Source organism: Bombina bombina, chromosome 12, assembly GCF_027579735.1.
Source record: "Bombina bombina isolate aBomBom1 chromosome 12, aBomBom1.pri, whole genome shotgun sequence".
Classification (NCBI taxonomy): Eukaryota; Metazoa; Chordata; class Amphibia; order Anura; family Bombinatoridae; genus Bombina; species Bombina bombina.
Window position 1 is genome coordinate 120914326 of NC_069510.1, and position 14810 is coordinate 120929135.

The window sequence follows — 14810 nt, forward strand, 5'->3', positions numbered from 1 at the left end:
ATCCTTTCTCCAATCCTTCTTGGAGAAAAGATAAAAACCAAGGAATCCTAATCTTACTCCATGAGAAACCCTTGGATTCGCACCAATAAAGATATTTACACCATATCTTATGGTAAATCTTTCTAGTAACAGGCTTACGTGCCTGAATCAAGGTATCAATGACCGAATCAGAGAACCCTCGCTTAGATAAAATCAAGCGTTCAATCTCCAAGCAGTCAGCTGCAGAGAAATTAGATTCGGATGATGGAAGGGTCCCTGAATGAGAAGGTCCTGCCTCAATGGAAGCTTCCACGGTGGCAGAGAGGACATGTCCACCAGATCGGCATACCAAGTCCTGCGAGGCCACGCAAGAGCGATGAGGATCACCGAAGCCCTCTCCTGTTTGACTCGAGCAATCACCCGGGGAAGGAGAGCAAACGGTGGGAACACATAAGCTAGGTTGAACGACCAAGGCACTGCCAAGGCATCTATCAGCTCAGCCTGAGGATCCCTGCACCTGGATCCGTATCTCGGAAGCTTGGCATTCTGACGAGACGCCATAAGATCCAGCTCCGGCCTGCCCCATCTGAGAATCAGGTTGGCAAAGACCTCCGGATGGAGTTCCCATTCCCCCGGATGAAACATCTGTCTGCTCAAAAATTCCGCTTGCCAGTTGTCCACTCCTGGGATGTAGATTGCTGACAGATAACAAGAGTGAGTTTCCGCCCACTGAATTATTTTGGATACTTCTGTCATCGCTAAGGAACTCCTTGTTCCCCCATGATGATTGATGTAAGCCACAGTCGTGATGTTGTCCGACTGGAATCTGATGAATTTGGCCGAAGCCAACTGCGGCCAAGCCTGAAGCGCATTGAATATTGCTCTCAACTCCAGAATATTGATGGGAAGTAGAGACTCCAACCAAGTCCACACACCCTGAGCCTTCAGGGAATTCCAGACTGCACCTCATCCTATTAGGCTGGCGTCCATTGTCACTATCACCCATGATGGTCTGCGGAAGCACGTCCCTTGGGACAGATGATCCGGCGACAACCACCAAAGAAGAGAGTCCCATGTCTCCTGATCCAGATCTATTTGAGGAGACAAATTTGCATAATCTCCATTCCATTGTCTGAGGATGCTCAGTTGTAGAGGTATGAGATGAAAACGAGCAACCGGAATGATGTCCATTGCAGCCACCATCAATCCAATTGCCTCCATGCACTGAGCCACTGAAGGCCGAGGATTGGACTGATGGGATCGGCATGTATTCAGAATCTTTAACTTTCTGACTTCTGTCAAAAAGATTTTCATGGATAGAGAGTCGATTAGAGTTCCCAGGAAAGGAGCCCTTGTCTGTGGAATTAGTGAACTCTTTTCTAAATTCACCTTCCACCCATGAGTCCTTAGAAAGGACAGAACAATGTCGGTATGAGACTTAGTCAGCTGATAAGACGACGCCTGGAACAGAATATCGTCCAGATAAGGCGCCACTGCAATGCCCCGCGGCCTCAGAACCGCTAGCAGAGACCCTAGAACCTTTGTGAAAATTCTGGGTGCCGTGGCCAGACCGAAAGGAAGAACCACGAACTGAAAATGTTTGTCCAGAAAGGCAAACCTCAGAAACTTGTGATGATCTCTGTGGATAGGAATATGAAGATATGCATCCTTTAAGTCCACGGTAGTCATATATTGACCCTCCTGGATCAATGGAAGAATTGTCCGAATAGTCTCCATCTTGAAGGATGGAACTCTGAGAAACTTGTTTAGACTCTTGAGATCTAAAATGGGTCGGAACGTTCCCTCTTTTTTAGGAACAACAAAAAGATTTGAGTAAACCCCCTGCCCCTGTTCCTGTATTGGAACAAGACAAATTACTCCCATGGAGGAGAGGTCTTTTACACAACGTAAGAACGCCTCTCTTTTCATCTGGTCTACAGACAATCGTGAAAGAAGAAACCTTCCTCTGGGGAAGGAATTTTTTAACTCCAACTGATACCCTTGAGACATGATTTCTACTGTCCAGGGATCCTGAACGTCTCTTATCCAAGCCTGGAGCCTGGACAAAGAGAGAAAGTCTGCCCCCTACTAGATCCGGTCCCGTATCAGGGGCCGCCCCATCATGCAGTCTTGGTAGCAGGAGCGGGCTTCTTGGGTTGCTTACCCTTGTTCCAAGCCTGGTTGGGTCTCCAGGTGGGCTTGGCTTGTGAATAATTCCCTTTCTGTTTAGTGGAGGAAGGGGGGACTCCCTTGAAATTTCGAAAGGAACGAAAATTACTCTGTCGTCCCCTTTGCTTAGATGTTTTATCTTGAGGGAGGAGGTGACCCTTACCTCCCGTAATGTCAGAAATTATTTCATTCAAGTCAGGCCCGAATAGGGTCTTTCCCTTGAAAGGAATAGCCAAAAGCTTGGATTTAGAGGACACATTCGCAGACCAAGATTTTAACCATAAGGCTCTTCGTACTAAGATGGGGAATCTCTTAGCCGCCAATTTGGTGATCTGAAAGGAAGCATCCATAATAAAAGAATTAGCCAGCTTAAGGGCCTTAATTCTATCCTGTATTTCCTCCAAAGAAGTCTCAGTCCTAAGAGACTCTTCTAGAGCGTCAAACCAAAAAGCAGCCGCAGTCGTAACTGTTACAATGCAGGCCGCCGGTTGTAATAAGAACCCTTGATGAACAGAGTTTTTTGAGAAGACCCTCCAACTTCTTATCCATGGGGTCTTTGAAAGCACAACTGTCCTTGATAGGGATAGTCGTACGCTTAGCCAGGGTAGAGATAGCTCCCTCCACCTTATGGACCGCCTGCCAAGAATCCCCAACGATGTCATGTCAGCTATAGGGTACATTTTCTTAAAAATAGGGGAAGGGGAGAACGGGATACCCGGTCTTTCCCATTCCCTTGCAATAATTTCCGAAATTCTCTTAGGAACCGGAAAAACATCGGAATAAGAAGGAACCTCTAAGTATCTGTCCATCCTACTCAATTTCTCTGGTGGGACCACAATAGAGTCAAAGTCGTCCAGAGTAACCAAAACCTCTCGTAGCAAAAGGCGGAGGTGTTAAAGCTTAAACCTGAAGGACATGACGTCCGAATCTGTCGGGGGCAATGCAATTCCTGAGTCACAGTTCCCCCTCAGACAGGGCCTCCCTACCCCCAATTCAGAGCCCTGGGAGGGTACATCGGAGATTGCCATCAAAGCATCAGAAGTCGCAGGGACCACATGGGCCTCTATCCTACTGCGTTTGCCTTGTAAAGCTGGCAACTTAGATAAAACTTCTGAAAGAGTGGATGACATAACTGCAGCAATATCTTGCAGGGTGAATGAAGCGGACGCAGTTGAAGAACACGGCGTCGCCTGAGCTGGCGTTAAAGGCTGTGACGCTTGGGGAGAAAGTTGCGGCATACCCTGAGTCTCATCAGTCAGAAACATCCTTAGATATACTTGAATTAAAGAAATTTTTTTCTTTAAACTGTAAAGCCCTCTCAGTACATGAGGGACAAAAAGGAATAGGGGGTTCCACATTGGCATCTAAACACATAGAACATGTACTTTCCTGAAGGTCAGCCATGACAAAAACAAGCAATAGCAATATTGGTCGTGGTACTGTAATTAAAAAATAAAAAGCAAGAACTTTGCGAAAATTTGCTGAAAAAACGAGTGTTCTGTGTCTTTAAAAATTAAACTGTATAGTTTTTACTGCTCCGCAATAAACAATGTAATAACAGGGAATCACTATAGGACTTTCAGTAGATCACCCCTATAAGTGTACACTCTAACAATGCATAACGTCTTAGGGACAAAATTTATCACTTGCACCTCGCCACAGCCCTGCTGCGGCGCCTACCTGTCCCCACGAGTCACTCAATAGTACTCCGTGAACGGCGTGTCTAAGACCGCTTGTGAGATCATAAACACAAGCTGACTTAGGCCACACCGGAGCCTCTAGACATGCTGCCGCAATCGTCAGTATCCGGATATCAATTGCGCGCTAAGCGCGTGAAACGCTAAGCCCCGTCCATCGTGAGCGGAAACTAACTCCGGAAAGTAGAGACCGCATGGGAATTAACATGTCGGTAATCAAAATACCTCCACACAACTTAAATAAAGTGTACCGTGACCACCAATGTGCCCCCTCGAGCAAAAAACACAACCCTGTCCTGCCATTAGCTTATTAACAGTTAAGGTTAGGACACCTGGGTCAGCCACAATCTCCTAGCATCAAGCTATGTGTATCCGCCGGCTAATACTCATTAGGCCTTATATAAAACTTCTGCAACTTATAGTACAGCTTAGTTTATTGAATAAAAAGGGTAGACCCATGCACACAATTTATCCCTGTGCAAACTGACAACCCCTTCCCGGTATAGGGAATAAATGCCAGTCTGTTCTGAGCTACTCAGTCTCTCCCAGAAGCAAAACGACTGTACATACCTTAATGCTGAGCGTACCATGAACTTGTCCCACACAATGAAGATGTTCTTTTCATCACCTCCAGCAAATCTGTGGGAACAAACACGGTCTTAGATAATATCTGCTAAGACCATCAGCAGGGCAGCAAACGGTATGGGAGTCGCAGAAACAATGAAAATCTCCCGTCTCCATTGCTGAAAAGCCTGTAGCTCTAGCCCTGAGAAAAATAGCACACACTGGTACCATTTAAAAAACATAATTTATGCTTACCTGATAAATTTATTTCTCTTGTAGTGTATCCAGTCCACGGATCATCCATTACTTATGGAATATATTCTCCTTCCCAACAGGAAGCTGCAAGAGTCCACCCACAGCAAAGCTGCTATATAGCTCCTCCCCTAACTGCCATATTCAGTCATTCGACCGAAAACATGCAGAGAAAGGAAAAACCATAGGGTGCAGTGGTGACTGTAGTTCAAATGAAAAAATTACCTGCATTAAAGTGACAGGGCGGGCCGTGGACTGGATACACTACAAGAGAAATAAATTTATCAGGTAAGCATAAATTATGTTTTCTCTTGTTAAGTGTATCCAGTCCACGGATCATCCATTACTTATGGAATACCAATACCAAAGCTAAAGTACACGGATGATGGGAGGGACAAGGCAGGTACTTAAACGGAAGTTACCACTGCCTGTAAAAAACCCTTTCTCCCAAAAATAGCCTCCGAAGAAGCAAGGTATCAAATTTGTTAAATTTGAAAAGTATGAAGCGCAGACCAAGACTCCGTCTTGTAAATCTGTTCAACAGAAGCCACATTTAAAAAAGGCCCAAGTGAAAACCACAGCTCTAGTAGAATGAGCTGTAATCCCTTCAGGAGGCTGCTGTCCAGCAGTCTCATAAGCTAAATGAATTATGCTTTTTAACCAAAAAGACAGAGAGGCTGCTGAAGTCTTTTGACCTCTCCTCTGTCCAGAATAGACAACAAACAAGGTGAACGTTTGATGAAAACTGTAGTAGCTTGTAAGTAAAACTTTAAAGCACAAACCACGTCCAATATTGTGTAATAGACGTTCCTTCTTTGAGGAAGGATTAGGATACAAGCATGGAACAACTATCTCTTGAGTGATGTACTTGTTAGATACCACCTTAGGAAAAAACCCAGGTTGGTACGCAGGACTACCTTATCCGTACGAAGGACCAGATAAGGAGAATCACATTGTAACACAGATAACTTGGAGACTCTACGAGTCGAGGAATTAGCTACCCAAAAGGAACTTTCCAAGATAAAGATTGATATCTATGGAAAAAAAAAGGTTCAAACGGAACTTCTTGAAGAACCTTAAGAATCAGGTTTAAGCTCCATGGCGGAGCAACAGTTTTAAACACAGGCTTGGATCTAACCAAAGCCTGACCAAATGCCTGAACGTCTAGAATACCTGCCAGACGCTTGTGCAAAAAAATAGACAGAGTAAAAATCTGTCCCCTTTTAAGGAATTAGCTGACAACCCTTTTCTCAAAAACATCTTGGAGAAAAGATAATATCCTGGGAATCCAGACTTTACTCCATGAGTAACCCTTGGATTCATAACAATCAGATATTTACACCATATCTATGTTCAATTTTCCTAGAGACAGGCTTTCATGTCTGTATTAAGGTATCAATGACTGACTCGGAGAAGCCATGCTTTGATAACATCAAGCGTTCAGTCTCCAGGCAGTCCATCTCAGATTGATTCTATTTAGATGGTTGAAAGGACCCTGAGGTAGAGGGACCTGTCTCAGAAGCAGAGACCGTGATGGAAAGGATGACATGTCCACCAGATCTGCATACCAGGTCCTGCATAGCTACGCAGGCGCTGTCAAAAACACCAAAGCCCTCTCCTGCTTGGTCTTGACCTCCGGAGGAAATCCCACTCCCCCGGAAGAAAAGTCTGACGACTTAGAAAATCCACCTCCCAGTTCTCAACACCTGGGATATGGATAGCTGATAGACAAGAGTGAGTCTCTGTCCAGTGAATTATTGTAAGACTTCTAACATCGCTAGGGAACTTCTGTTCCCCCTTGATGGCTGATGTAAGCCACAGTCGTGTATATTGTCCGACTGAGTATGATGTACCTCAGAGTTGCTAACTGAGGCCAAGTCTGAAGAGCATGGAATATCACTCCCAGTTCCAGAATATTTATTAGAAGGAGGGTCTCCTCCTAAGTCCACTATCCCTGAGCCTTCAGGGAGTTCCAGACTGCATCCCAACCTAAAAGGCTGGCATCTATTGTAACAATTGTCCCATCTGACCTGCGGAAGGTCATACCCTTGGACAGATGGACCCGACATAGTCACCAGAGAAGAGAATCTCTGGTCTCTTGGTTCAGGTTTAACAGGGGGACAAATCTGTGTAATCCCCGTTCCTCTGACTGAGCATGCATAGTTGCAGCGGTCTGAAATGTAGACGTGCAAACGGTACTATGTCCCTTGCCGCTACCATTAAGCCGATTTCATTCATGTACTGAGCCACCGAAGGGCGCGGATGGGATGAAAAAACACGGCAGAAATTTAGAAACTTTGACAACCTGGACTCCGTCAGGTAAATTTTCATTTCTACAGAATCTATCAGAGTCCCTAGGAGGGAAACCCTTGAGATTGGGGATAGAGAACTCTTTCCTTGTTCACTTTCCACCCATGTGATCTCAGAAATGCCAGTACTACGTCCGTATGAGACTGGGCAATTTGGATGTTTGACGCCTGTATCAGGATGTCGTCTAAATAAGGGGCCACTTCTATGCCCCGCGGTCTAAGGACCGCCAAAGCGACCCCAGAACCTCCATAAAGATTCTTGGGGCTGTAGATATCCCAAAGGAAAGAGCTACAAACTGGTAATGCCTGTCTAGAAAGGCAAACCTGAAAAACGATGGTGATCTTTATGCATCACAATGTGAGGATAAGCATCCTTCAAATCCATTGTAGTCCTTTATTGACTCTCCTGGATCATAGTTAAGATGGTACCAATAGTTTCCATCTTAAATGACGGAATTCTGAGGAATTTGTTTAAGATCTTTAGATCCAAAATAGGTCTGAAGGTTCCCTCTCCTTGGGAACCACAAACAGATTTGAGTAAAAACTCTGTCCCTGTTCATCTCTTGGAACTGGATGGATCTCGTACACAATGTAAGAATTCCTCCTTCTTTATCTGGTTTGCAGATAATTGTGAAAGGCGAAATCTCCCCTTTTTTTGGGGGGGAATCTTTGAAATCCAGAAGATATCTCTGGGATATAAATTCCAATGCCTAGGGATCCTGGGCATCTCTTGCCCACGCCTGGGCGAAGAATGAAAGTCTGCCCCCTATAGGATCCGTTACCGGATAGGGGTCCGTTCCTTCATGCTGCCTTAGAGGCAGCAGCAGGCTCCTTGGCCTGCTTATCTTTGTTCCAGGTCCGATTGTCTCCAGACCGCCTTGGACTGAGCAAAAATTCCCTCTTGTTTTGCCTTAGAGGAAGAGGATGCCACACCTGCCCTGAAGTTTTTAAAAGGTACGAAAATTAGACTTTTTTTTTTTTTTTTTTGCCCTTGATTTAGACCTATCCTGAGGAAGGGCATGACCTTTTTCTCCAGTGATATAAGCAATAATCTCCTTCAAACCAGGCCCGAATAGGGTCTGCCCCTTGAAGGGAAGTTAAGTAGCTTATTTATTAAAGTCACGACAGCTGACCATGATATAAGCCATAGAGCTCTGCGCGCCAGTATAGTAAAAAACAGAATTCTTAGCCGTTAGTCTAGTCAAATGAACAAGGCATCAGAAAACAAAGGAATTGGCTAGCATAAGCTTGTCAAATATATTCATCCAATGGAGTCGCTTAACTGTAAAGCCTCATCAAGAGACTCAACCCAGAACGCCGCAGCAGCAGTGACAGAAGCAATGTATGCAAGGGGCTGCAGGATAAAACCCTGTTGAATAAACATTTTTTATCCATTGGATCTAAAAAGCACAACTGTCCTCGTCAGAGGTAGTGGTACGCTTAGCTAGAGTAGAAACTCTTCTCTCCACCTTAGGAACTGTCTGCCAGAAGTCCCGTGTGGTGGTAACTATTAGAAAACATTCTTCTAAAAAATAGGAGGGAAAGAGAACGGCACACCTGGTCTATCCCATTCCTTATTAAAAAAATTTTAGTAAACCTCTTTAGGTATTGGAAAAACATCAGTACACACCGGCACTGCATATTATTTATCCAGTCTACACAATTTCTCTGGCCCTGCGATTGTACACATTCATTCAGAGCAGCCAAAGCCTCCCTGAGCAACAAGTGGAGGTTCTCAAGCATAAATTTTAAATGTAGAAATATCAGAATCAGGTTAAATCATCTTCCCTGAGTCAAAAAAAAAATCACCCACAGACTAAGCATATTGTGAGGTAGTATCATACATGGTTCTTAAAGCGTCTGTATGCTCTGTATCTACCCCCAGAGCTAACTGCTTTCCTTTAATTTCAGGTAGTCTGACTAATACTGCTGCCAGAATATTATTCACCACCTTTGCCATGTCTTGTAAAATAAACGCTATGGGCGCCCTTGATGTACTTGGCGCCATTTGAGCGTGAGTCCCTGAAGCGAGAGTCGAAGGGTCTGACACGTGGGGAGAGTTAGTCGGCATAACTTTCCCCTCGACAGAATCCCCTGGTAAAAGAAACGCTATGGGTGCCCTTGATGTACTTGGCGCCATTTGAGCGTGAGTCCCTAAAGCGGGAGTCAAAAGGTCTGACACGTGGGGAGAGTTAGTCGGCATAACTACCCCCACGACAGAATCCTCTGGTGATAATGTTTTTAAAGACAAAAAATGATCTTTATTGTTTAACATGAAATCAGTACATCTGGTACACATTCTAAGATGGGGTTCCACCATGGCTTTAAAACATAATGAACACAGAGCTTCCTCTATGTCAGACATGTTAGAACAGACTAATAATGAGACTAGTAAGCTTGGAAAACACTTTAAATCAAGTTAACAAGCAAATATATAAAACGTTACTGTGCCTTTAAGAGAAACAAATTTTGTCAAAATTTGAAAAACTGTGAAAAAAAGGCAGTAAAACAAACGAAATTTTTACAGTACATGTAATAAGGTAACAGAGCATTGCACCCACTTGCAAATGGATGATTAACCCCTTAATGCAAAAAACAGATAAAAAAAAAACAAAAAACGACATAGACGTTTTTAAAAACAGACACAACAAACTGCCACAGCCAACAGTGGGAAGCTTCAGTTAACTGTTTCTATGCAAAATTTAAGCCAGCCATGTGGAAAAAACTTAGGCCCCAATAAGTTTTATCACCAAACATATGTTAAAAAACGATTAAACATGCCAGCAAACGTTTTAAAACACATTTTTACAAGAGTATGTATCTCTATTAATAAGCCTGATACCAGTCGCTTTTACTGCATTTAAGGATATACCAACATTACAGTGTTATCACCAATGTACGTTAAAAAACGATTAAACATGCCAGCAAACGTTTTAAAACACATTTTTATAAGAGTATGTATCTCTATTAATAAGCCTGATACCAGTCGCTATCGCTGCATTTAAGGCTTTACTTACATTACTTCGGTATCAGCAGTATTTTCTTAGTCAATTCCATTCCTAGAAAATATTTTACTGCACATACCTTATCTGCAGGAAAACCTGCACGCCATTCCCCCTCTGAAGTACCTCACTCCTCAGAATGTGTGAGAACAGCAAATGGATCTTAGTTACGTCTGCTAAGATCATAGAAAAACGCAGGCAGATTCTTCTTCCAAATACTGCCTGAGATAAACAGCACACTCCGGTGCCATTTAAAAATAACAAACTTTTGATTGAAGAATAAACTAAGTAGAAAGCACCACAGACTCTCACGACCTCCTATCTATGTTGAGGCTTGCAAGAGAATGACTGAATATGGCAGTTAGGGGAGAAGCTATATAGCAGCTTTGCTGTGGGTGGACTCTTGCAGCTTCCTGTTGGGAAGGAGAATATATTCCATAAGTAATGGATGATCCGTGGACTGGATACACTTAACAAGAGAAATAATAAACTCTTGATTGAAGAATCTAAACTAACACCTCACTTTACCTCTTCCTATCACTAACACAGAAGAAAAAGAATGACTGGAGTGGGAGGGAAGGAAGGAGCTATATATACAGCTCTGCTGTGGTGCTCTTTGCCTCCTCCTGCTGACCAGGAGGCGATATCCCATAAGTAAGGATGAACTCTGTGGACTCGTCGTATCTTCTAAAAGAAACCGATAATTCAGAAACAGCAAGAATAAAAAAAAAAAAAAAAAAAATCAGGACAGAAGCTGAATATCCAGACCATTTATTGGCTCAAAAAGAGGAGCTTGCAAAACTCAGATTTAAATTCCAAGGAGACACTGGTTTAAACACAGGTCTAATCCTCACTGAATCCTGAATGAAATCTTGAACATCAGGCAACAGAAAGAGCAGAAATGTGACCCTTCAAGAAACTTGTAGAAAAACCTTTATCTAGACTGTCCTGAAGAAACTGAAGAGCTTGAATTTGCAAAGAATTCCAGCAGAAACCCTTACGTTCACACCACGATAAAAAGGTGAAAAATTGTTTTAGTCACAAGCTTCCTGGTTTGAATAAGAGTGTCAATGACCGACTCAGAGAAATCTATCTGACTCAAGATCAAATGTTCAATCTCTAACTCGTTCAATTCAAGACCTTCAGATCTTCAAGAAAAAAAAATTGACTTTGAAACAAGAGACCATTCCAAGGTGGGGGCAACTGGATCAAATCCACAAACCAAGTTCTGGGGGGGGGGGCGAAACCAGAATGACTGATGTCTCATCCTGCTTGATCCGAGCTATCACTCGATAGCAAAACAAAAAAGGGAGGAAATAGGTAAATCAGATAAAATGTCCAAGGAACTATTTAAAAAAGTGTATGAATTCTTCCTTGGGTTCTCAAGATATGGCACAATACCTGGAAAGTTTTTGATTAAAAACTGAGACATCATTAGATCTATCTCCGGATAGAAGGCCCCACTGATTGAAAATATGATTGAACACCTCCTGGTTCAGGGTCCACTCACACGGATGGAGAACATGATGACTTAGAAACTCTACTGCCCAGCTGTTTACTCCAGAAATATGAATTGCTGATATTACAGTGATTTGATTTTGCACATCTCATGAGACAGAAGGAACCTTTCCTGAGGAGGCCTTGATTGAAAAGAGATGTGGTACCCCTGAGTAACTATACATAGAACCCATGCGTCCCAACTGACCCTGACCAGACCCCTTGAAAAGTCTCAATCTGCCCCCTACCAGAACCGAGTCTGTGGCAAGACAGTACCTTAATGCAGATTTAGTGGAGGTGGAAGCCTTCTTGAGTTGATTGGACTCAGCTTTTTAGTTAATTGTAGAGGCAGACTTTAAATAATTGGATTGGAGACAGGCACGAAAATGACCAGCCAGTTTGTTCTTGCCTTCAAGCATTTTATCCAGAGGTAAAAAAAAGCACATTTACCTTCTGTTACAGAGGTGATGATGACTTCAAGATCCGGGATGAACAAGATCTTTTGCGGGAAGGAAAAAGAGACCAAAGTCTACTTTTAGTTACCATGTCTTCAGGCTAAGACTTTAGTTACAATGTTCTTCTGGTAAGTACTACCAAAACTGCATTTGTACGTATTATATCAACAATAGCCACACAGATGAAAGAATAAGCCACCTTAATCAACCTTATGGTTTCTCTTGAGGAAATCCAAGAACGTATATCAGATAAAGAATCACACCTCAGAGTTATAGCACCTCCAACAGAGGCGATACTAACCGCTGGTCTAAACAGGACCCTGAACTGTTAGGAAAATCTTTCCTGTGATAAACCTCCAACTTTCTGTGTCCATTGGATCCTTGAAAGATGTGCTATCTTCTATAAGCGCAGCTCACATACCAAAATTACATAAGGACAGTACATCACAGCCCCGCTAGAATAGCTTACATACCAGTTACATAAGCACAGTACATCACAGCCCCACTAGCACAGCTCACATACCAGAGTTACATAAGAAAAGTACATCACAGCCACTAGCACAGCTCACACCTTACTGTAGCAACCCAGCTCAGACACACAGCTATGAAATTAAAGCCATGTTCCAATCAAGTGTGTAAAAAGACAAATGTAACTCTCCTCAATGCAATGACTGTGTAACTGTGTGTCACCTGGCTATGATAACGTGTAATTTACTGACTGATATCCTCTGGGCTATGCGAGTGCTAGTATATAAAAAGGTGACATGATAGAAACCTTCAAATATATGAAGGGACCTAATAAAATAGAAGCTGAAAGCATTTTTCACAAAAAAATAAATGCCAAAACAAGGGGTCACAATCTAAAGTTAGAAGGTAGCCGATTCAGGAGAAATTTGAGGAAGCATTTTTTTACAGAAAGGGTGGTGGATTCATGGAATAAACTTCCATTTGACGTGGTAAACACAAAGGCCCATATTTATCAAGGTCTGTCAAACCTGATCCGACAGTGCGGATCAGGTCCGACAGACCTCGCTGAATTCGGGGGTGTCAATCAACCCGATCGTACTCGATCGGGTTGATTTCTGGCGATGTCTGTCCGCCTGCTCAGAGCAGGCGGACAGGTTATGGAGCTGCGGTCTTTGTGACAGCTGCTTCATAACTGCTGTTTCTGGCGAGCCTGCAGGCTCGCCAGAAACACGGGGCATCAAGCTCCATTCGGAGCTTGATAAATATGCCCCAATGACTGTAAAGGAATTAAACAATGCCTGGGACATGCATAAGGCTATCCTAAGGAAAAAGTTACATGTAATATGGGTAGACTTGATGGGAATTTTTGGTTCTTATCTACCGTCAAATTCTATGTTTCTATATACTTACCTGAAAACACTCACTCTACCGTGCTTAACCAGCTGCAGGAACCCTACTTCTAGTAGAAGAGCCCATCTTGTGTACTACGTACTAAAACAGCATGAAAGGAAGGAGTACAGCAACGAACCAACAGTATGAGGCTGCAGGATAAATCCCAGCAACACCTGGCTTGTGACTAACTCCCACAGGAGAATTACTCTCACAACCAATTATACTCCTTTACACCCCTCTGTCCTAAGCCTAGCTCTCTGAGAAGGGATAATGGGTCTCACATTAATCCTAGAACCCCTGTCAATGTAGATGTTAAAGCATTTAAACCTTTTACCTTTTCCTGTGGTGGCACAAATAAGACTGAGGGGAGTAGGAGGTATTAAAAGCTCTTATGTTATTTGACTGGAGTTCAATCACACATGTGATGGCTCGTAGACTCTCACCACATTATGAAAGAAAAGTTTATATATGTTCATGAATAACGTCCAATCCACCAAACTCTCTTCTTTTTACTTATTTGCTTTAGGAAGAAGAGCTAGCACTCTACAATTTACATGAAAATATTCTAACATACCAGAGGGTTCTGCTCCTCCCAGTTGGCCTCAAAGCCATCAAATGCATGACTTTTCCAGTTTTTCTTCAGTTCTTTGATCATCTCTTTCTCAACACGCTGCAGGAATTTGCCCAAGCCTGGGTAATCCAGGAGAGGAGAAACGTCAATATCCAAGGCATGCTGGTCCGTTCTCTGTTCAGTTTGACAGCCAGCCTCACTGACTCTCCTTACTTGCAGAGAGGTCTCCCTTGTGCTGATTGGCATAGTCTGACAGGTTTTCTAGATGAAACAAACACAGCTGATGTTAATATCACATCAGGGTCAATTTGTGCTATACAAAATAAGTCATGGATCATATGGTAGTGTAAACAATGGTTTACTATCTATAAAATATTATTATCATTTATTTGTTCCGATCAGCCAATAGAATGCAAGCTCAATCTGATTGGCTGATTGGATCAGCCAATCGGATTGAACTTGAATCTGATTGGCTGATTCAATCAGCCAATCAGATTTTTCCTAGCTTAATTCCGATTGGCTGATAGGATTCTATCAGCCAATCGGAATTCGGGGGACGCCATCTTGGATGACGTGCCTTAAAGGAACCTTCATTCGTCGTTAGTCCGTCGGTTAAGAAGGATGGCTCCGCGTCGGCTGCTTGAAGATGGTCCCGCTCCGCGCCGGATGGAAGAAGATAAAATATGCTGCTTGGATGAAGATGTCTGCCGGTCCGGATGTCCTCTTCTGCCCGGATAGGATGAAGACTTTGGATCCTCTGGAGGAGCTCTTCTTGCCGGATAGGAGGAAGACTTCGGACCCTCTTCTGGACGGATCGGTGATACCCGGCGTGGTGAAGACAAGGTAGGGAGATCTTCAGGGGCTTAGTGTTAGGTTTATTTAAGGGGGGGTTGGGTTAGATTAGGGGTATGTGGGTGGTGGGTTGTAATGTTGGGGGGGGGTATTGTATGGGTTTT

The 14810-nt window shown here is 43.3% G+C and overlaps 1 protein-coding gene across 2 annotated transcripts in view; it reads right to left on the bottom strand.

Annotated features, from left to right (window-relative positions):
• Positions 1-14810, bottom strand: part of DYNC2I2 (dynein 2 intermediate chain 2) — a 108809-nt gene that overhangs the window by 67518 nt on the left and 26481 nt on the right. Inside the window, exon 2 of one of the 2 annotated variants that reach the window (XM_053696107.1) lies at positions 13858-14115. In XM_053696107.1, coding sequence (XP_053552082.1) covers positions 13858-14115 — 258 coding nt within the window. Of the gene's footprint in view, positions 1-13857; positions 14116-14810 lie in introns of those variants that run through there. The other variant, XM_053696108.1, reaches the window with a different exon arrangement.